This window comes from Belonocnema kinseyi, chromosome 5, assembly GCF_010883055.1.
Source record: "Belonocnema kinseyi isolate 2016_QV_RU_SX_M_011 chromosome 5, B_treatae_v1, whole genome shotgun sequence".
Lineage (NCBI taxonomy): Eukaryota > Metazoa > Arthropoda > Insecta > Hymenoptera > Cynipidae > Belonocnema > Belonocnema kinseyi.
The window spans coordinates 80818403-80841311 of NC_046661.1; the positions used below are offsets into that span (position 1 = coordinate 80818403).

General features: G+C 22.7%; 1 protein-coding gene across 3 annotated transcripts in view; it reads right to left on the bottom strand.

The window, feature by feature from the left end:
• Positions 1-767: 767 nt before the first annotated feature.
• LOC117172333 (E3 ubiquitin-protein ligase RNF123-like) overlaps positions 768-22909 on the bottom strand; it is a 66776-nt gene continuing 44634 nt past the window's right edge. For all 3 annotated transcript variants that reach the window (XM_033360134.1, XM_033360136.1, XM_033360135.1), the window contains exons 9-13: positions 20644-21248; positions 15901-16208; positions 15647-15812; positions 11079-11219; positions 768-1313 (exon numbers count right to left, since the gene is read on the bottom strand). In XM_033360134.1, the coding sequence (XP_033216025.1) occupies positions 991-1313; positions 11079-11219; positions 15647-15812; positions 15901-16208; positions 20644-21248 (1543 nt within the window). In that variant the 3' untranslated portion in view covers positions 768-990. The remainder of the gene's footprint in view (positions 1314-11078; positions 11220-15646; positions 15813-15900; positions 16209-20643; positions 21249-22909) is intronic.

A 22909-nucleotide genomic window follows, 5' to 3' on the forward strand; every position in this document is an offset into this window, starting at 1 on the left:
TTTTGGACAGAAAAATTAAGTTTGAGCTGAAAGAAAAAAAGTTTTGAACAAAGTAGTTTAGCTTTCAACTAAGAAGTTAAATTTTCAATTAAGAAGATTATTTTTCTTCCAAAAAGACTAATTTTCAACAAAATAAATAGATTTTTTAACCAAATTCTTGAATTTGCAACTAAAAATGAACAATTTTCAACAAATAATGGAACAGTTACGTTTTGGGTACAAAAAAATTAATTTTAAAAGAAAACAAAACGAATTTTTAACAATCAAGAAAGTTCATTTTCTACCAGAAAGAAAATAATTTTTCAAGAAAATACATACATTTTTAGCCAAATTGTTGAATTTTCAAGTAAAAATCTGGTAAAAACTATCACTTGTCAACCAGGAATTAAAATTAAATTTTCAGTTGAAAAAAAAAAAAAATTAATTTTACGCCTAAAAAATCGAATTTTTAATAAAATAGTTAAATTTTCAACTAAAGAGACGGATCTTCAACTATTAAAAAATTTTTTAACAAGTTAATTTAACTTTCAACTAAGCAGTTAAATTTTCAATTAAGAAAATTAATTTTCTGCCAAAGAAGACCAATTTTTCAACAAATGAAAATTTTAAAATAGTTACATTTTCAATTAAACAATTAATTTTAAATCGAAAAAAAAAAACAATTTTCTATTTTTCAACCTAAAGTTCACCAAACAGAATCGCTCTAATCTCTCCTTACACGATGGACTAGTAGATAAAAAAACATTATAAAAAATAAATAAACTCAATTTTTCTCCAACTTAAATTTTAATTCTCTTCTTCTCTCTTTTTTATTATTCTTGGACTAGATTTTTACACGTTGAAGCTTTGGTCTTAGACTTAAAATTTCAATAGTAAGTACATACTATAATAAATCCTCTCTTTCTCTTCTTTTATGGAACATTTGATGGCTTATTTACACCAGAGTCTGTTAAAAATAGACTTAGCGACTGACTCGGAATTTCGTCGAGATCACGAGACCGAACTTTGAGCGGTTTTACTGTCAGTGGTGAAGTCGTGGATCGTAATTTGGGCCAAATCAACGACTTTCTCAATACTTGCTTTGCAGAAAAAGCATTCCCGGCTATTCAAGAGATGATGATCGATGCAGGCTCGGCAGGACTGATGATTGCAGGGCTTGAATGTCGCCGCGATTGGAAAAGCGTAGCAAATCGTGCAAGTGTCTTCGTCGTCGCTGGTCAATTTTGTTTCTGGCATGGTCCGGCTCGTCGAATCGAGAAATTTTATCATTTCTCGCACCCGGGATATTTCATCCTCGGTTACGTCGCTCTTATCTGCAGAGGGAAAATTCCAAATCAATCGGGTTCGAATCCACTTAAAATTAATTTAAATCCTGTTAAATTATTCAAGATTGGCTGAAATTTTTCCTTTTTTGGTTAACAATCACAACTATTTGGTTGAAAATGTATTTTACTTGGATGCAAATATATTTTATTTGGTTGAAAATTTAACTATTCTATTTACAGTTAGTTTTAAGTTACAATTTTTGATTTAAAATATAAATTTTAAGCTAAAAGAAAATAAATTTGCAACAATATAATTAAATTTTTAACCAAGCAGTTAAATTTTCAATTAGGAAGATTAATTTTTAACAACATACCAATTTAAAAAACAAACCTTACATTTTCAACAAAATTGTTGTTTTTAACCAAACAGATGCATCTTCAACTAACAAAATGGTTTTCTAACAAATTAATTAAATTTTCAACCAAACAAATAATAAATCCATTTAAAATGATTGATCACAACTATTTGGTTGAAAATGTATTTTAATGCGTTAAAAATATTTTTTTTATTGAAAATTTGACTATTCTATTTGTAGTTAGTTTTAAATTTAAACTTTTGTTCAAAAAATTAATTTAAACTAAAGGAAATAACATTTTTAACAAATTAGTTAAATGTTTTAACCAAGAAGTTAAATTGACAATTAGGAAGATTAATTTTTAAGAAAAAAAAGACCAATTTTTAAAAAATGCCTACATTTTCAATCAAATTGTTAAATGTTCCACTAAAAATAATCAATTTTCAATCTAGAATATAATAGCTAAATTTTGAATTAAAAAATTTTTTATAAAGAAACCAAACGAATTTTTAACAAAATAGTTCAATTTTTAACCAAAAAGATTAATTTTTCAACAAAAAAGGCTCATTCTCTCAACAAAATACATAAATTTTCAAACAAATTGTGGAATTTTGAACTAAAAACGACAAATTATCAACAAAAAATAGAATAATTTAATTTGCAGTCACAAAAATAATTTTCAAAGAAAACGAAACGAATATTTAAGAAAATATTTACATTTTTAATTTAATTTTTTATTTCAGCGGACAAAAAACAATTTAACTTTAATTTTATTTTAAGTTGAAAATTTTTTTATTTTAGACGAAAATCCACTTAAAATGAGGCGGCGATGCAAATTTAAATTGCAGAATCATTCAGATAAAAAAAAAGTATTTAAATCCTGTTGAATTATTCAAGATTGGTTGAAATTTTACCTTTTTTTGGTTAACAATCACAACTATTTGGTTGAAAATTTATTTTATTTGGCTGCAAATATATTTTATTTGGTTGAAAATTTAACTGTTTTATTTATAGTTAGTTTTAAGTTACAATTTTTGGTTTAAAAAATTAATTTTAAACTAAAAGAAAATAATTTTTGCAACAATATAATTAAATTTTTAACCAAGCAGTTAAATTTTCTATTAGGAAGATTAATTTTTAACAACAACATACCAATTAAAAAAAAAATTAATTAAATTTTCAACCAAACAAATAAATTTAGAAACAAAAGGATTAATTTTTCCACAAAAAAGGCTCATTCTTTAACAAAATACATAAATTTTCGATCAAACTGTGGAATTTTCAACTAAAAACGACCAATTATCAACCAAACATAGAATAATTTAATTTGCAGTCACCAAAAATAATTTTAAAAGAAAACAAAACGAATATTTAACTATTTTATTTTAAGTTGAAATTTGATCTATTTTAGGTGAAAATCTTTTTAAAATGAGGCAGGCGATGCAACTTTAAATTGCGGAATCATTCAGATTTAAAAAAAAAAGTATTAAAATCTTGCGCAATTATTCAAGATTGTTTGAAATTTCATCTTTTTTTGTTGTTCAAAATCATAACTATTTGGGTTAAAAAGGATTTTATCTGGTTGAAAATTTTTTTTTTATTAAAAATTTGACTATTCTATTTATAGTTAGTGTTAAATTAAAACTTTCGGTTAAAAAATTAATTTAAACTGAAAAAAATAACATTTTTAACAAACTAGTTAAATTTTTTAACCAAGCAGTTAAATTGACAATGAGGAAGATTAATTTTTAAGAAAGTAAAGACCAATTTAAAAAAAAATGCCTACATTTTCAACCAAATTGTTAAATGTTCCACTAAAAATAATCAATTTTTAATCTAGAATATAATAGCTAATTTTTCAATTACATAATTTTTTTATAAAGAAACAAAACGCATTTTTAACAAAATAGTTCAATTTTTAACCAAAAAGATTAATTTTTCAACAAAAAAGGCTCAATCTTCAACAAAAGACATAAATTTTCAAACAAATTGTTGAATTTTTATCTAAAAACGACCAATTATCAACCAAAAATAGAATAGTTTAATTTACAGTCGAAAAAAAATAATTTCCAATTTAAAAAAAATCCATCTGTTTCGGTGGAATTTCAATGTTTGTTGGTTAAAATTTACATCTGTTTGGTTGAAAATGGAATTATTTCATACAAAATTTATTTTATTCAGTTAAAAATGTATCTTCTTTAGTTGAAAATTCGTATTTTTTGAATAAAAATTTATTTACTTTAACAGAAATTGCACCTTTTTTGGTTAAAAGAATAAAAATATTTTGCGTTCTTTTTTTTTTAAATTTAATTTTTTTCCCTGAAAATGTAACTAACCTATTTTAAGTTAAAAATCTGTTTGTTTTAGGTGAAAACGTAATTCTTTTGAAGAAATTTTTTTGTATAATTTAACAATGAATCATTCAGATAAAAAAAGTGTTTAAATTCTGTTCAATTATTCAAGGTTGGTTGAAATTTCATCTTTTTTTTGTTAAAAATTACAACTATTTAGGTAAAAATTAATCTATTTGGTTGGAAATTTATTTTATGTTGTAGAAAATATATTATTTTTATTGAAAATTTGTCTATTTTATTTATAGTTAGTTTTAAGTTTAAGTTTTTGGTTTAAAAAAATTAATTTTAAACTAAAATAAAATAAATTTGCAACAAAATAATTACATTTTTAACCAAGCCTTTACATTTTCAATTAGGAAGATTAATTTCTAACAACAGCATATCAATTTTTAAAAAAAATCTTACATTATCAACCAAATTGTTGTTTTTAACCAAAGAGATGCATCTTCAACTAACAAAATAGTTTTCTAACAAATTAATTAAATTTTCAATCAAAAAGATTAATTTTTCAACAAAAAAGGCTCATTCTTTAACAAAATACACACATTTTCAACCAAATTGAGGAATTTTCAAACAAAAACGACAAATTATCAACCAAACATAGAATAGTTTAATTTTCAGTCACCAAAAATAATTTTAAATGAAAATAAATTGAATATTTAACAATATAGTTAAATTTTTTATTTCATTTTGCATTTCAGCGAAAAAAAAACAATTTAACTATTCTATTTTAAGTAGAAAATTGATCTATTTTAGGTGATAATGCATTTAAAATGAGGCAGGCGATGCAACTTTCAATCCCAGTCATTCAAATAAAAAAAATTTAATTCTGCGCAATTATTCAAAATTCCAAATTTTGTTGTTGTTAAAAATCACAACCATTTGGGTGAAAATTAATCTATCTGGTTGAAAACTTATTTTATTTTGTTAAAAAGCAAGTTAAAATTTTTGGGTAAAAAAATTAATTTAAACTAAAAGAAAGAAAATTTTCAACAAAATAGTTAAATTTTTTAATCAAGCAATTAAATTTCCAATTAGGAAGAATAATTTTGACCAAAAAAAATTTTAAAAGTCCTACATTTTCAACAAAAATGTTATTTTTAACCAAAATGGTTTAAATGGCTTTTGGTTTCAATTTTCAATTTTTAATCTCATTTTGCATTTCAGCGAAAGCAATTTAACTATTCTATTTTAAGTTAAAAATTGATTTATTTAAGTTGAAAATCCATTAAAAATGAGGCAATCGATGCACCTTTAAATTGCAGAATCATTCAGATCAAAAAAGTATTTAAATTCTTTTGAATTATTCAAGATTGATTTAAATTTCATCTTTTTTTTTGTTCAAAATCACAACTATTTAGTTGAAAATTTATTTGATTTGGCTGCAAATATTTTTTTTATTGAAAATGTTTTTTTATTGAGAAAAGGCTCAATCTTCAATAAAATACATACATTTTCAAACAAATTTTTTACTTCTCAACTATAAACGACCAATCATCGACCAAAAATTGAACAGTTTAATTTGCAGTAAAAAAAATTCAAAGAAAACAAAACGAAATTTCAACAATATAGGTAAATTTTGTATTTCATTTTGCATTTCAGCGAAAACAAAATCAATTTAAATATTCTATTTTAAATAGAAAATTTACCTATTTTAGTTGAAAATCCATTTAAAATGAGGCAGGCGATCATTCAGATAAATGAAAAAAGGATTTAAATCTTGTGCAATTATTCAAGATTGTTTGAAATTCCACCCTTTTTGGTTAAAAATCACAACCATTTAGTTGAAAATTTATTTTATTTGGTTGAAAATATGTTTTTTAATTAATTTTAAATTAGTTTTCTGAGAATACGAAACGAATTTGCAAAAAAATAGTTAAATTTTCCACTAAAAAGATGCATCTTCAACTAATAAAATCATTTTCTAAGAAATTAATTTAATTTTCATCCAAGCAGTTAAATTTTCCATCAAAAAGATTAATTTTTTAACAAAAAGGCTCATTCTTCAACAAAATACATAAATTTTCAACCAAATTGTTGAATTTTCAAAGAAAACAAAACAAAATTTCAACAACACAGTTCAATTTTTTATTTCATTTTGCATTCCAGAGAAAAAAAAACAATTTAACTATTGTATTTTAAGTTAAAAATGTATCTATTTGAATGAAAATTCATTTAAAATGAGGCAGATGATGCAACTTTAAATCACAGAATCATTCAGATTAAAAAAATATATATATTTCAATCCTGTATAATAATTTAAAATTGGTTAAAATTTCATCTTTTTTGGTTAAAAATCACAACCATTTGAGTGCAAAAATATTTTTTTAATTGAAAATTTGACTATTCTATTCAAAGTTAGTTCTAAGTTTAAATTTTTGGTTAAAAAAATTAATTATGAACTAAAAGAAATAACATTTTTAACAAACTAGTCAAATTTTTTAACCAAGCAGTTAAATTGACAATTAAGAAAATGATTTTTGACCAAAAAAAGCCCCATTACAAAAAATGCCTAAATTTTCAATTAAATTGTTGAATAAATTTTTCCAGAAAAAAGGTCCATTCTTCAACAAAATACGTAAATTTTCAACCAAATTGTTAAATTTTCAACTAAAAACGACCAATTATCAACCAAAAATAGAATAGTATAATTTGCAGTAAAAAAATAAAATTTTCAAAGAAAACAAAACAAAATTTCAACAATTTAGTTACATTTTCCATTTTTATTTCCATTCTGCATTTCAGAGAAAAAAAATCATTTATCTGCCTATTTTCAGTTAAAAATTTATCTATTTGAGTGGAAAATCCATTTAAAATGAGGCAGGCGAAGAAACTTTAAGTTGCAGAATCATTCAGATAAAAAAGTATTTAAATCCTGCGCAATTATTCAATATTGGTTGAAATTTCATCTTTTTTAGTTAAAAATCACAACCATTTGAGTGGAAATTAATCTATTTGGTTAACAATATATTTTTTTAAATGGAAAATTAGACTATTCTATTTATAGTTATTTCTAAGTTAAAATTTTCGGTTCAAAAAATTAATTTAAACTAAAAGAAATAAAATTTTCAACAAATAGTTAAATATTTTAACCAAGCAGTTGAATTGACTGTTAGGAAGATTAATTTTTACCAAAAAAATACCAATTTTTGAAAAAATGCCTACATTTTCAACCAAATTGTTGAATTATCCACTAAAACTGATAAATTTTCAATCGAGAGTATAATAGCTAAGTTTACAATTAAAATTTTTTTTTTAAAGAAACCAAATGAATTTTTAACAAAATAGTTCAATTTTTAACCAAAAAGAATAATTTTTCAACAAAACATAAATTTTCAACTAAATTGTTGAATTTTCAACTAAAAACTACCAATTATCAACCAAAAATAGAATAGTTTAATTTACAGTAAAAAAAAAACAAATAATTTTCAAAGAAAACGAAATAAAATTTCAACAATACAGTTAAATTTTCAATTAGAAAGATTAACTTTTACCAAAAAAGACAAATTTTAAAAAATCCTACATTTTCGAATCAAATTGTTGTTTTTATCCTAAGGGATGCATCTTCAATTAAGAAAATGGTTTTCTAACAAATGAATTAAATTCTCAAACAACCAAATAAATTTTCAATTGAAAAGATTAATTTTTCAACAAAAAAGGCTCCTTCTGCAACAAAATACAAAAATTTTCAACCAAATTGTTGGAAATTTGTTTTATTTTGTTGAAAATTTGTGTTTTTTTACTGAAAATTCAACTATTAAGTTTCAAGTTAATTTAGGGTTAAAATTTTTGGTAAAAAAATTAATTTTAAGCTAAAAAAACAACTAATTTTCAAGAAGCTAATTATATTTTTAACCAAAGATATGGATCTTCAAATAATAGTATGAATTTTGTATAAAGTAGTTTAACTTTCAACCAAGCAGTTAAATTTTCAATTAGGAAGATTAATTTTCTACCACAAAAAGAAATTATCAATTTTCAATTAAAAAAATCAATTTTCAATTTAAAAAACGAATTTTCCAAATTCGTTTTTTTAATTCATCTGTTTCAGTAGAATTTTCATGTTTCTTGGTTAAAAATTACATCTGTTTGGTTGAAAATTGAACTTTTTGCGTTCCTTTTATTGTTTTGAAAATTAATTTTTTTCCTGAAAATGTAACTATTCTATTTTAAGTTGAAAATATAATTTTTATTGAAAATTTAACTATTATATTCATTGATAATTTCAGGTTAAAATTTTTGGATCAAAAAATTAATTTTGAACTGAAAGAAAACAAATTTTCAACAAACTAGTTAAATTTTGTAACCAAGCAGTTAAACTTACAGTTAGGAAGATTAATTTTTACCAAAAGAGACCAATTTAAAAAAAATGCCTATATTTTCAACCAATCTGTTGAATTTTCAACTAAAAATGATTAATTTTTAAACTAGAATTTAATAGCTAAATTTTCAATCAAAGAAATTTATTTTCAAAGAAAACAAAATGAATTTTTAACATTTCAGAGAAAACGAGAACAATTTAACTATTCTATTTCAAGTTGAAAATTTATCTGTTTTAGGCGAAAATATATCTTTTTGGATTAAAAATTAATATATTTTCATATTTATATTTTATAGTTTGTTAAAACTTTATTTTGTTTTTTTGAAAATGTGTTTTTTTACTAAAAATTTAACTATTATGTTTCAAGCTAATTTTAAGTTAAACTTTTTGGTAAGAAATTAATTTTAAGCTTAAAGAACACTAATTTTCAACAAGCTATTTAAATTTTTAAACAAAATTATGGATCTCTATAATCAATAATATGAAGTTTTAACAAAGAGGTTTAACTTTCAACCAAGCAGTTAAATTTTCAATTAGGAAGATTAATTTTTTACCACAAAAGATTAATTTTCAACAAAATGCATACATTTTTAGACAAATTGTTGAATTTTCAACTAGAAATGATCAATTTTCAATCTAGAATGTAATAGCTAAATTTTCAATTAAAAAAATTAATTTTGAACTATTTTGTTATTATTTTAGAAAATTTTTTCTAAATTTGATAATATTAAAAAATTTAAAAAAAAGTTTAATTTTAAGTCATAACTAGTTGAAATAATTCAAAAAGACGAATTTTCAACAAAGAAATTGATTGATTAGTTTTCTACTAAATTGTACAATTTTTAAGTATTTTCTATAAATCAGTTTAATTTTTGACAAAAAAGTTAATACAATATAATATTTTATTGAAAAATTAATTTATTTGGTTGAAAATTAATTTTTTTTTACTTACAATTGAAATATTCTACTTTAAGTTTTTTTTATTTACATCTCAGTAAAAACTACTTAATTAAAAATTCGCTTTTTAAATAAAAATTTATCTGTTTCGGTACAAATTTCATGTTTCTTTGTTAAAAATTAGATCTTTTTGATTGAAAATGGAACAATTTTGTTTAAAATTCGTTCTTTTTTTTTGTTGAAATTTGTTTTTTCCTGAAAATGTAACTCTTTTGTAGAAATTTTTTGATGTGATTTAACTATTATATTTTCTAAAAAATAAAAATGTTCACCTGCAAATGGAATAGATAAATTTTCATTAAAAATATTAATTTTTAACACACAAAAAAAAGAGTTTTCAAGAAAATGGTTTAATTTTTAACCAAAGTGATACATTTTCAACTAAAATTATGAATCTTCAACTTGAAGAGTTGAATTTTAAACCAAAGAGATCAATTTTTCACAAAGAAAATTAAGTTTCTACCAAAAATGACGAATTTTCAAATAAAAAAGATCAATTTTCAACCAAAAACTTTCAATTTGATTAGTTAACTTTTCAACTGTAATAGTTCAATTTTCAGTTTAAAAAATTAATTTTCAACAAAAACGTTACATCAATGAGAAATATAGCAGTTGATTTTTTAACCAGAAACAAATTTAAATTTGAAATAAAAATGAACTAAATTCCTATAAAAAAAAACATTTTTTTAGAAAAGTTGAACTTTCAAAAAAGAAAATTTTCGTCTGTCAAGAGAGAAAAATAATATAAAAGAAACTGATTAATTTTTAAGCAGAAAGATTAATTTTATTATAAGAAGATTCATTTTATTCCAAAACGGACGAATTTTCAACCAAAAAATAATAGTTAAATTTTTGTTGAAATAAATCATTTCCATCCAATCAAAAACGAATTTTCAACAAAAGAGATAAATCCAGTAAGATAGAGCTACCTTAACAAATGGAAAAAACATTGTTATTTAATTTTATATTAAAATTTTTAAAAAACGTAGGCACTTCCTTGGAAAAATTCCTTAACTTTAAAACAAAATTCCTTGACTTCAAAAGAGCAGACACCATATTAAAATATTGAAAGTACATTTTCTTGAAAAAATCGCCTTTTTTTATTTAATTTTTTGTTTACTCAAATGTTACTTCCATCAGAAATAAAAATTCTATGAATTTTTGTCGCAACAAGAATTTTTTTTCTAAAATCTTATTTCTCCCATTTTTCTTATAAACAAAGACAGATTTAACAAAATGATAAGTGAAAAGTTTGCTCATTTTTTTTAAATTTTCTGAAAAGAAATTCTCGTGGCCTAAATTCAAATTTAATATAAAGCCCCAGAATTTTTATTTTATCCAATATATTTTAAAAATTTGTGCTTTTAAAAAACGATATACGGTAAATTCTATGCAAGGTAAATTATTTTTCTTCTCATTAATATTTCTTTTTTTTCTCGAAAAATTGAAATTTTTAAATTCTTAAATTAACGTTTTTTGCTCGGATTTTCTCGAATCTTTCCTTGTTTCTCATAAAAAGGCAAAAATTCAATTTTTTGCAACAAAATTTCTCGTGGCCACAGAAATGATTAAGCCAGAATACAAATAAAATGTTTTTCCGATTGAAACACCAATTTAGTGCACACAAAAAATGGAAAAAAAGGTGAAGCTTTTAAGAAAATATTATTTTGTATTTTTCAAAAAACCTTCGCCATTTTATTAAATAAAAAAATCAACAGTTATAAATATTTGAAGAAAAAAATGTATTCATTTTTAAATTAAAAAAAAACATTAATAAATTATTATTAAATTAATAAGTAGCGCATATCATCTTTTTGATACTTACAGTTTGCGAAGGAGAAGATTTTAATACTTTTGCCCTTGGAACTTTTCCCTTTTGTCTCTCCCAAAACGTAACTGAGGGAACTCATTTGAAAACTCGGCTCTGTTAATAATGTTCTAGCAACTCTAGGTATTTCCCCATTTCCTGTAATTAAAAATTAAATAAAAAATTGTATAACAAAAATCGAAGGCCTAATCACTACTTAAATGTGGCATGAATTTCATAAAAGTCGCAAAGGTTTTGCAACAAATTCAGAAAGATTTCAAAGCTTTCACAAAGAGTTCAGAGACTTCAAAGGATTTCACAAAAAATTCAAATATTTTGTAAAGATTACGCGAAAATTTAAGAAATATTTCAAATATTTCAAAGGTCTTATAACGTATTCAAAAATTTCAAAAGATTAACACAAATTTTAGAAGATTTTAAAATATTTCAAAAATTTCAGAAATATTACAAAGATTACACAAAAATTTCAGAAATATTTCAATGATTTCACAAAGAGTTGGAAGGTTTCAAATGATTTTTAAGGATTTAAAAGGATTTCAAAAAGAGTACAAAGACTTCCAAGATTAGGAAAGATTTCTGAAAACTTTCAAAGATTTTGTAAAGATTACGCGAAAATTGCAGAAATGTTTCAAAGATTTTTTTAAGGTGATCAAAGATTTCAAAATATTGAAAATTTTGTTAACAAAATTTCAAAAGATTTTACATAAATTTCAGGAATATTTAAAATATTTCACAAAAAAGTCAGAAAGATTTCACAGAGTTTAAAATTTTCAAAAATTTTAACGATTTCAGAAACATTTCAAGGATTTGGCAAAAACTTCAGAATAATTTCAAATATTTCACAAAAAGTTCAAAGATTAGAAAAAACTTCAAAAGATTTCAGGAAAATTATAAAATTTCAAAAAAATTTCGAAAAAGAATTCAAAGATTTGAAAATATTTCATAAAACTTCACATCAATTTCAGAAATATTTTCAATATTTCACAGATTTTAAAGAGTTCAAATATTTAAAAATATTTGATAAGATTTTAGACAAATTTCAAAGATTTCGTAAAGATTATGCAAAGTTTTCAGATATATTTCAATATTTCAAAGATTTTATAAAGTGTTCAAAAATTTCAAAAGATTTTTTTTTTAAATTCAGAAGATTTCAAAAGATTTTTATAAAGTGTTTAAATATTTCGAAAGATTTTTAATGAATTCAAAAAAATATCAAAGATTTCGTAAAAATTTTAGAGAGACTTCAAAGATTTCAAATTTGTCATAAGAATTCAGAAAAATTTTAACGATTTTGTAAATAATACGCCAAAATGTCAGAAGGAATTCAAAGCTTTCGCAAAGGAGTAAAAGAGGTTACAAATTTCAAAAGATTTCAGGCAAATTTTCAAAATTAAGAAAGATTTCAAAAGATTTTGGAGGATTTCCAAAGATTTGGAAGATCACAATTTTTATTTAATGGTTTAAAAAGATTTCATGAACATTTTTAAATTTCGAAAAAGAATGCAAAGATTCGAAAATATTTCATAAAATTTCACATAAATTTCAGAAATATTTTCAAGATTTCACAGTTTTTAAAAAAGTTAAAGGATTTAAAAATATTTGATAAGATTTTAGAAAAGTTTCGAAGATTTTGTAAAGATTACGCAAAATTTTCAGATATATTTCAAATATGTCAAAGATTTCAAAGATTTTTTTAAAAATTCAGAAGATTTCAAAAGATTTCACATAGATTTCAGAAAAATTTCAAAGGTTACAAAAAATTTCAGAAATATTTTGAAGATTTCACAAAGAGATGAACGATTTTCAAAGATTCTAAAGTATTTTAGACGATTTTACAAAAATTTTACAAGGCGTTGAAAGATTTACAAAGATTTTAAAGGATTTCAAAATATTTCAAAATATTGTTGAAGATTTCAAAAAAATTTGTAATATTTTGCAAATAATACGCAAAATTTTCAGATATACTGCAAATATTTAAGTGATTTTTTAAGGTGTTCACAGATTTCAAAAGAATTAAAAAGAAATATCAGAAGATTTACAAAGATTTTAAATAAATTTCAAAAAATTTAAATATTGCACAATGATTTCAAAGATTTTATAAGATTTCAGATGATTTCCAAAGATTGTAAAGAAATATCACAAAGAGTTGGAAGATTACAATTTTTATTTAATGGTTTCAAAAGATTTCATGAAAATTTTTAAATTTTACAAAAGTTTCGAGAAAGAATTCAAAGGTATGAAAATATTTCCATAAATTTCAGAAATATTTTCAAGATTTCACAGTTTTTAAAAAAGTTCAAAGATTTAAAAATATTTGATAAGATTTTAGAAAAATTTCAAAGATTTTGTAAAGTTTACGTAAAATTTTCAGACATATTTCAAATATTTTATAAGATACTCAAATATATCAAAATATTTTTTTTAATTCAGAGGATTTAAAAATATTTGTATAAAGTGTTTAAAGATTTCGAAAGATTAAAAAAAAATGTAGAAGATTTAAAAAGATTTCTGATAGATTTCGGAGAATTTTCAGAAATATTTTTAAGATTTCATACAGAGTTGAAAGATTTTCAAAGATTCTAAAGTATTTTAAATGATTTTACAAAAATTTCACAAGTAGTTGGAAGATTTGCAAACATTTTTAAAAATTTCAAAAGATTTCAAAAAAATGTTAAAGATTTCATGAAAATTTGAGAAAGATTTTAAAGATTTCAAATTTTTCATAAGATTTCAGAAACATTTAAAATCTTTTGCAAATAATACGCAAAAAAATTTTTTTTAATTCAGAAAATTTCAAGAGATTTTTATAAAGTTTTAGAAAATTTAAAAATGCCTGATAAGAGTTTATTAAAGTTTCAAACATTTTGTGAAGATTACGCAAAATTTGCAGATATATTTCAAATATGTTAAAGATTTTATAAGGTGCTTAAAGATTTTAAAAGATTTTTAAAAAATTCAGAAGTTTTAAAAAGATTTCACATAGATTTCAGAAAAATTTCAAAAATATTTTGATGATTTCATTAAGAGTTGAACGATTTTCCAAGATTCTAAAATATTTTAAATGATTTTACAACAATTTCACAAGTAGTTGGAAGATTTCCAAACATTTTAAAGAATTTCAAAAAAATGTTAAAGATTTCATGAAAATTTGAGAAAGATTTCAAATTTTTCATAAGATTTCAGAAACATTTTAAATGTTTTGCAAATAAAACACAAAAAATTTTTTTTTTAATTCAGAAGTTTTCAAAAGATTTTTTTTTTAATTCAGAAGATTTCAATAGATTTTTATAAATTTTTAGAAGATTTAAAAATACTTGATAAGATTATAGAAAAGCTTCAAACATTTTTTAAAGGTGACGAAACATTTTCAGATATATTTCAAATAAGTTAAAGATTTTTATAAGGATCTCAAAGATTTCAAAATATTTGAAAAAATTCAGAAAACTTAAAAAGATTTCACATGGGTTTCAGAAAAATTTCAGAAATATTTTGAAGATTTCATAAAGAGTTGAACGATTTTCAAATATTCTAAAGTATTTTAAATAATTGTACACAAATTTCACAAGTGGTTGGAAGATTTCCATAGATTTTAAAAAATTTCAAAAGATTTCAAAAAATTTTAAAGATTTCATGAAAATTTTAGAAAGATTTCAAATTTTTCATAAGATTTCAGAAACATTTTAAATCTCTTGCAAATAATACGCAAAAAAAAATTTTTTTAATTCAGAAGATTTCAAAAGATTTTTTCTTTTTAATTCAGAAGATTTCAAGAGATTTTTATAAAGTTTTAGAAGATTTAAAAATACCTAATAAGATTTTGTTAAAGTTTCGGACATTTTGTTAAGATTACGCAAAATTTTCAGATATATTTCAAATATGTTAAAGATTTTATAAGGTGCTCAAAGATTTTGAAAGATTTAAAAAAAATTCAGAACATTTAAAAAGATTTCACATAGATTTCAGAAAAATTTCAGAAATATTTTGGTGATTTCATTAAGAGTTGAACGATTTTCAAAGATTCTAAAGTATTTTAAATGATTTAAAAAAAATCTCACAAGTAGTTGGAAGATTTCCAAATATTTTAAAGGTTTTCAAAGGATTTCAAAAAAATGTTAAAGATTTCATGAACATTTTAAAATTTCAAGAAAATTTCAAAAAAGAATTCAAAGATTTGAAAATATTTCATAAAACTTCACATAAATTTCAGAAATATTTTCAAGATTTTACAGATTTCAAAGAATTCAAAGATTTAAAAATGTTTGATAAGATTTTAGAAAAATTTCAAAGATTTTGTAAAGATTATGCAAAATTTCTAGATATATTTCAAATATGTTTCACAGAAGTTTCCAAGATTTGGCAAAAATTTATGTTATTTTAATTTGAAAGTATATTTCCAAAAGGGCTCTTGAAATGTTTGAAATCTTACAAAAATTTTCGAAATCTGTTGAAAATTTTTTTAAATACTTTAAAATTATTTGATATCCTTTGAAAATATTTTCAAATAATTCAACTCTTTACGAAATTCTTTGAAATATTATAAAATAAATGAATAAATTGTCACTTACTCGAAACATCGTTAATTTCCTCTTCAAGAAGAGCCAATAAAATTCCAATGACAACTGCCAAAATCGGAAAATGATCGACTTTATCGAGATCCGGAATCGCCATCATTACTACATGTTGAAAACTACTTGTTTGTGAGCTCACTCTGTTCAATATATTACACAACAACTGAAACAAACAAAAAATTCTCTGAGTACGCACAATTTAAAAAAAAAAATAAATAAAAAAAATAAAAAACGAATGCATGTAAAATTACCTGGCAAAGTCGAGCCAATAAATTATCAGTGAAGACATTTTTAGCAATTGTCGAAATCATTTCCAAGACTCTCAGCAATGATATCGCCAATTCAAAACAAGTGGCTCCCACTTTAAGTTGCCTAGATTCAATAAAAACCGTATCCGGTCTCAAACTCGCATTGTGAATTTCCTGTATCATTCCAATAAATTCCGAAAATGCCCAATTTAATTGGTTCAGGAGCGAATTTATAAACTGAGTCGATCTCTGCGGATCGCTAATCAAAGCTTCTCTCACATGTTTTTGAAACAAGGGCGAGGGACAAGGCTCTGAAATTTGTAAATATTTTCAAAAAATCAGAACAAAAAAAAATAGTTTAACAGGGTGTCTGCTGAAATCCTGAAAAAAAAATTAACTGACAAATCCAGGTTTTTTCCGGGTGTAGCTCTTCATATTTCGCGAGTTTATTATAAATAATGTTTTTTTTTCTCTTTATTTTCTATGGATTTAATTAATAAGTTTAATTTAGAAAGCTTTGGCAAAGATTTTACAAGATATTCTTAAATATATTACCACCATTGATTAATTAAATAATTCATTAAAAATGTTTAAACCGTTAATTTAATTTTCTACCGAAAAGACGATTTTTCAACAAAATATGCAGCTTTTCAACTAAATTCTTGAATTTTCAACTAAAAAAGGTAAATTTTCAAATGAGAGATCAATTTTCAACGAAAAATGTTATAGTTGATTATTCAACAAAAAAAGATTTTAATGAAAAATAAAAAAAACGTTGAATTTATTGAAGAGATAAATTTTCAAGAAAATACTTGATTTTTAACAAAAAGAATCGAATTTATATTACAGAGAACGAATTTTCTACAAAATACATAAAATTTGAATAAATTATATAAGCTCTCTAATAATTACTTGAACAATGGATGTCCAAAAAAAGTCCAAACTTTATTCAAATATTTTTCATTTGATATTTTTTTAATTAAATAGTTTAATTTAAAAATATATGTATATACATTTTTACAAAAAAAGTTATTTAAATTTTCATTGAGAAGAAATAAATTTCAATTTAAAAAATGTCTACAAAACAGTTTACTTTTATACCAAATAGTTGAATTTCTGATCAAATTGTTGAATTTTCATGCAAAAACGAAGAATTTTCAACAAAATTGAATTATATTAGTTTAGATTTAAACCAAGAAGTTGAATTTTCAACAGAAGACATTCAAATATTTTGCATTTTTTAAAACAACAATCGTTTCGCGAATTTATTATGAATAATGTTTTTTCCTTAATTTTTTATGGATTCAATTAATAAGTTTAATTTGGAAAGCTTTGTCAAAGATATCAGGGGTTTTCTTAAATATATTATCACAATCGATTAATTAAATAATTAATTAAAATTTTTTAAACAGTTAAATTAATTTTGTACCAAAAAGGCGATTTTCCAACAAAATATGTGACTTTTTAACGAAATTTGGCAATTTTAATGAAAAATAAAAAGCAGTTAAATTTATTTAAAAGAGATGAATTTTCAAGAAAAAACTTGCTTTTTAACAAAAAGAATCGATTATCTACTAAAGAGAACTAATTTCTACAAAATACGTACAATTTTAATAAAATAGTTCAATTTTTATTCAAGAAGATTAATTTTATTCTAAAAACGTCGAATTTTTCTTAAATTACACAAATATACTACTAATTATTTCAAAAATGGTGGTGTTGTTGGTCCAAGTTTTATTCAATTATTTTTTGTTAAATTTGTTTGTTAATAAACATTTTTTTAACTAAATACTTTAATTCAAAAAATGCTTATATATATTTTTACAACAAAATTTAGTTAAATTTTCATTAAGGAGAATTAAATTTCAGAATTAAATTTATGGAAATTTCTCTTTTTAGGTTTAAAATTAATCTATACTATTAAAAATTGAATTATTTAGTTGAAAATTCAAGTATTTTGTCTTGAAAAGTCAAGTGAAATCTTATTTAAATGAAAATTCAACTGTTTAAAACAAATTTAATAAAAATTTATCTGTTTTAAAAGAAATTTCATCTATTTTGGCCAAAAATGCAACTATCTGGTGGAGAATTCAACAATTTTGATAAAAAGTTATCCTTCTTGGTAAAAAATTCGTCTTTTTGAATTGAAAATTCAATTTGTTTCCTTAAAACTTCTTTCTTGTTTAAACATTAATATTTTGATTCAACGATTTTGTTTGAAAGATATGGTTGAACCATTTTTTTTTAAATCGTTTTTTATTGTTGAAGATTTACATTTTTAGTTGAAAAGTCATTTTTTGGTAGAAATTTATGTTTTTTTATTAAAGGCTTATGTATTTGGTTCAAAATTTAAGTGCTTAGTTTAAAAAACACTTTTTTTTGTTTAAAATTAATTATGCAACTGAAAATGTAACTTTCATTTTTTTAAGATCGTTCCTCTTTAGTTGAAAATTCTCCTTTTTGGTAAAGGGATAATTTTCTTGGTTTAAAATTTCATTTTTGTTGACTGAAAATGCAACAGTTTCCTGGAAAATTAATTTTTTGCTGAAAAGTCATATTTTTGGTTTAAAAATTCAATTTTTATAAATAAAATTCGTCTTTTTGTTTAAAAAATTTTTTTTTGTCAAAATTTCGTCTTTTTTTATTGAAAAATAAAAAATGACACGTTTTTGTTTAAAATTTATCTTTTGAGGTTGAAAATTAAACTATAATACTAAAAACTCAAGTATTTGGTTGAAAATTCAAGTATTTTGTCAAAAAGTTATCTTTTTAGTAGAAAAGACATTTTTTGTTAAAAATAAATTTGCAATTCTGAAATTCATATTTCATTCTTGAAAAGTCAACAGGAATCTTTTTTGGATGAAAATTCAACTGTTAAAAAAAAATAATAAAAATGTATCTGTTTTTAGAGAAATTTTATATTTTTAGGCTGAAAATACAACTATCTGGAAGAGAATTTAACAATTTTGATCAAAAGTTATATTTTTTGGTAAAAAATTCGTCTTTTTGAATTGAACATTCAATTATTTGGGTCAAAGTTAAACTACATTATTGAAGATTTATTCTATTTTTTTATTAAAGACTTATGTATTTGATTGAAAATTTAACTGTTTAGTGGAAAAAGCCTTTTTTATGTTTAAAATTAATTTTTCAACTGAAAATGTAACTTACATTTTTTTAAGATCGTTACTTTTTCACTTGAAAATTCTCCTTTATGGCAAAGAGATAATTTTCTTGGCTTTATATTTCATTTTTTATGGCTACAAATGCAACAGTTTCATGGAAAATTCATTTTTTGCTGAAAAAACATATTTTATGTTTAAAAATTAAATTTTTGTAGAGAAAATTCGTTTTTATGTTTAAAAAATTTTCTTTTTGGCACAAATTTCGTCTTGTTCGATTAAAATATAAAAAATGACACCTTTATGTTAGAAAATTATCTTTTTAGGTTAAAAATTAAACTATTATAATAATAAAATTATTTGGTTGAAAATTCAAGTATTTTTTCAAAAATTTATCTTTTTTAGTAAAAAAGACATGTTTTTGTTAAAAATAAATTTAAAAAATTTAATTTTTGTCTGAACCTCAAATTTTGATAAAAGCTCAACTATTAGAAAAAATTTTTAATAAAAATTCACGTTTTAAGAAAAATTTCATCTATTTTGACTAAAAATGCAACTATTTGGTAGAGAATTCACAAATTTTGATGAAAAGTTGTCCTTTTTAGTTAAAAATTCGTCTTTTTGGAATGCAAAATTCAATATTTTTCGTTGAAACTTCTTTCTTGTTTAAGAATTCATATTTTTATCGTAAAAAGTCAACTGAATTTTTTTTTGGAGGAATATTCAATCTTTTTTTTTTAAATTCTTCTTTCCTTGAGCATTCAATGATTTTGTTTGAAAGATTTCGTTGAACCATTTCGTTCAAAATAAAAATCGTTTATTTTTAAGATGTATATTTTTAGTTTAAAATTAATATTTTTGTTTCAAAGCTTAACTATTTTGTTGCAAATTATTCTTTTTTGATTGAAAATTCAATTATTTGAGTGAAAGTTAAACTATATTGTTAAAAATGTATTATTTTGATTAAAGACTTATTATTTGGTTGAAAATGTAACTTCAATTTTGTTAAGATCGATCTTTTTTAGTTGAAAATTCTCCTGTTTGGTAACAAGATAATTTTCTTGGTTTAAAATTTTATTTTTGTTGACTGAAAATGCAACAGTTTCATGGAAAATTAATTTTTTGCTGAAGTCATATTTTTGTTTAAAAATTCCATTTTTATCGAAAACATTCGTCTTTTTGTTTTTAAAATTTTGTTTTAGGCATAAATTTCATCTTTTTTGATTGAAATATAAAGAATGCTACCTTTGTGTTTGGAATTTATGTTTTATTTTTTTAATTCTTCTTTTTTGGTATAATTTTCATCTATTTTTAATGAAATGTAATCTATGACACCTTTTTCTTGGGAATTTATCTTTTTAGGTTGAAAATTAAACTATAATATTAAAAATTGAATTATTTGGTTGAAAATTCAAGTATTTTCTTAAAAAGCCATCTTTTTTAGTAGAAAATACATTTTTTTCTTTAAAATAAACCAAATAAATTTAAAACAAAAAGAATTAATTTGTATTTGAAATACTATTTTATTCCGTTCGTAAAAGATTCATTATTCAAGAACGTAATTTAAATACGGCCCCTGAAGTAGACAGACCCGTTTAAAAAAATAATAAAAATCGATTCTTACTAATCGGTTGAGAGATTGACTCCTGGGGGAAAATCTTCGGGCCAACTTTATTCTCGAGATGCGGACTATGTTTGTATCGAAAAGCGAATCCATTTCCTTGCCAGAATCTGACTAGAATCCAGTTGGACTGAGCCCAGGCTCGATTTTCGTAAGGTCTCAATAAACTCGCGATTACGTTAATTTTCGATTTCTCCGGGACACTTTCCATCGCTTTCAGGGTCATTGGATTGGAAACAAATCCGGCGAGGGTCAAGACAAGAGTGTCTTTTGCGTTCGCGTGGACGATTCTTGCGTCGAGGAAGTGGTCACAGAGAAATTCGGCGACATCGCGAAGCATCTCCTGGTACTCGGGAATGTTTTCGATTGGCACGGTCGGATGAACGTGAGATCTGAGACCCAGACTCAAATCGGTGAGAGCCTCCAGGTAGAAGTCGGGAACGAAGCTCAACATATTTCCCTCGTCGCTCGCCGATTTCAGGGTGGTGAGAACGGATTTTAGGAGCCAGGAGAGTTGCAACTGTTTTTCTTCGGTGTAAACTGCGGCGCGTACCCATGCCATGTGTCTTGCTTGTTCGGCAAGTTTTGTGTCGAAGACTTCTATCGTTCTGGCAAAAAAAAGGAAAACAAAAAAAAACAAGTTTGATTCAATTCGGTACATTAGGTATTTGAAAAAGTTGAATAAGTTTTTAAAAGGTTTAAAAGTTCCCGAAGGGTTTCTAAAGATTTCACAAAAGATCTCGTTAAAGTTTTAAAAAGACTTCAAGAGATTTAAAAAGATTTTTTTTATTTCAAAGATTTCTCAAAATATGTCAACGAATTCACTAATTTCAAAGATTTACTAAGATTTCAGAAATATTTTTAAATGTTCCCAAAGAGTTGGAAAATTTCAAAAGATTTTCAAGGATTTTAAAAGATTTCACAAAAATTTCAAAGATTGAGCAAATATGTCAAAATACTTTAAAAGATTGGAAAAAATTTCAAAGATTTTCAAAGTTTTCCTAAGATTTTGGAAAAATTTCAACAGGAGTTGGACAATTTCAAAACAATTTAAACGATTTCACAAAATATGTCAAAGAATTTACAAATAAGCACGTTTCAAAGTCAATGAGAAGATTTCAAATTATTGATTATCCAAAAATGTCAGATTTCACAAAGAGTTGAACAATTTCAAAAGATTTTAAAGTATTTCAAAAGATTTCATACAAATTTCAGAAAAATTTAACAAACAGTTCAAAGTATTCACAAACAGAAAAATTTTTAAGTCAGTCAGAAGATTTCAAATACATTATGTCCCGAAAATGTAAAATTTTTCAAGCAATTCACAAAAAATTTCAAAACATTTTAAAGGATTTCAAAATATTTCAGAAAAATTTCAAAGTTTTCAACAGTAGTTCAAAAATGTCAAAAGATTCCGGAAATATTTAAAAAATTTCACAAAGAGTTGAACAATTTTAAAACATTTTTAAAGATTTCACAAAATATTTAAAAGAATTTACAAACAGGAAAATTTCAAAGTCAATTAGAAGATTTTAAATAAATTATTTCCTAAAAATGTCAGATTTTTCAAGAAATGCACAAAAAATGTCATAATATTTCGCAAACATCACAAAAATTTGAAATATTTCAAAAGATTTTAAGAGATTTCAAAATATTTCAACAAAATTTCAAAGATTTTATAAGAAGTTCAAAAATTTTAAAGATTTCCAAAATATTTGAAAAATTTTACAAGGATTTGGACAATTTCAAACGATTTCAGAAAAATTTCAAAGTTTTTAAAAGTAGTTAAAAAATTTCAGAAAATTTCCTACGATTTTGGAAAAATTTTAACAGGAGTTGGACAATTTCAAAACATTTAAAAATATTTCAAAAAATATTTAAAAGAATTTACAAATAGGCAAGTTTCAAAGCCAATGAGAAGATTTCAAATAAATGATTTCCCAAAAATGTCAGATTTTGCAAGCAATTCACAAAAATGTCATAATATTTAGAAAATATCACAATGATTTTACAAAAATTTGAAAGATTTCAAAATATTTTAAGAGATTTCAAAATATTTCAACAAAATTTCGAAGATTTTATAAATATTTCAAAAATTTGAAAATATTTCCTAAGATATCAGAAATATTTGAAAAATATCACAAAGAGTTGAACAATTTCAAAAGATTTTAAAGTATTTCAAAAGATTTCATACAAAGTTCAGAAAAATTTCACAAACAGTTCAAAGTATTCACAAACAGAAAAATTTTAAAGTCAGTCAGAAGATTTC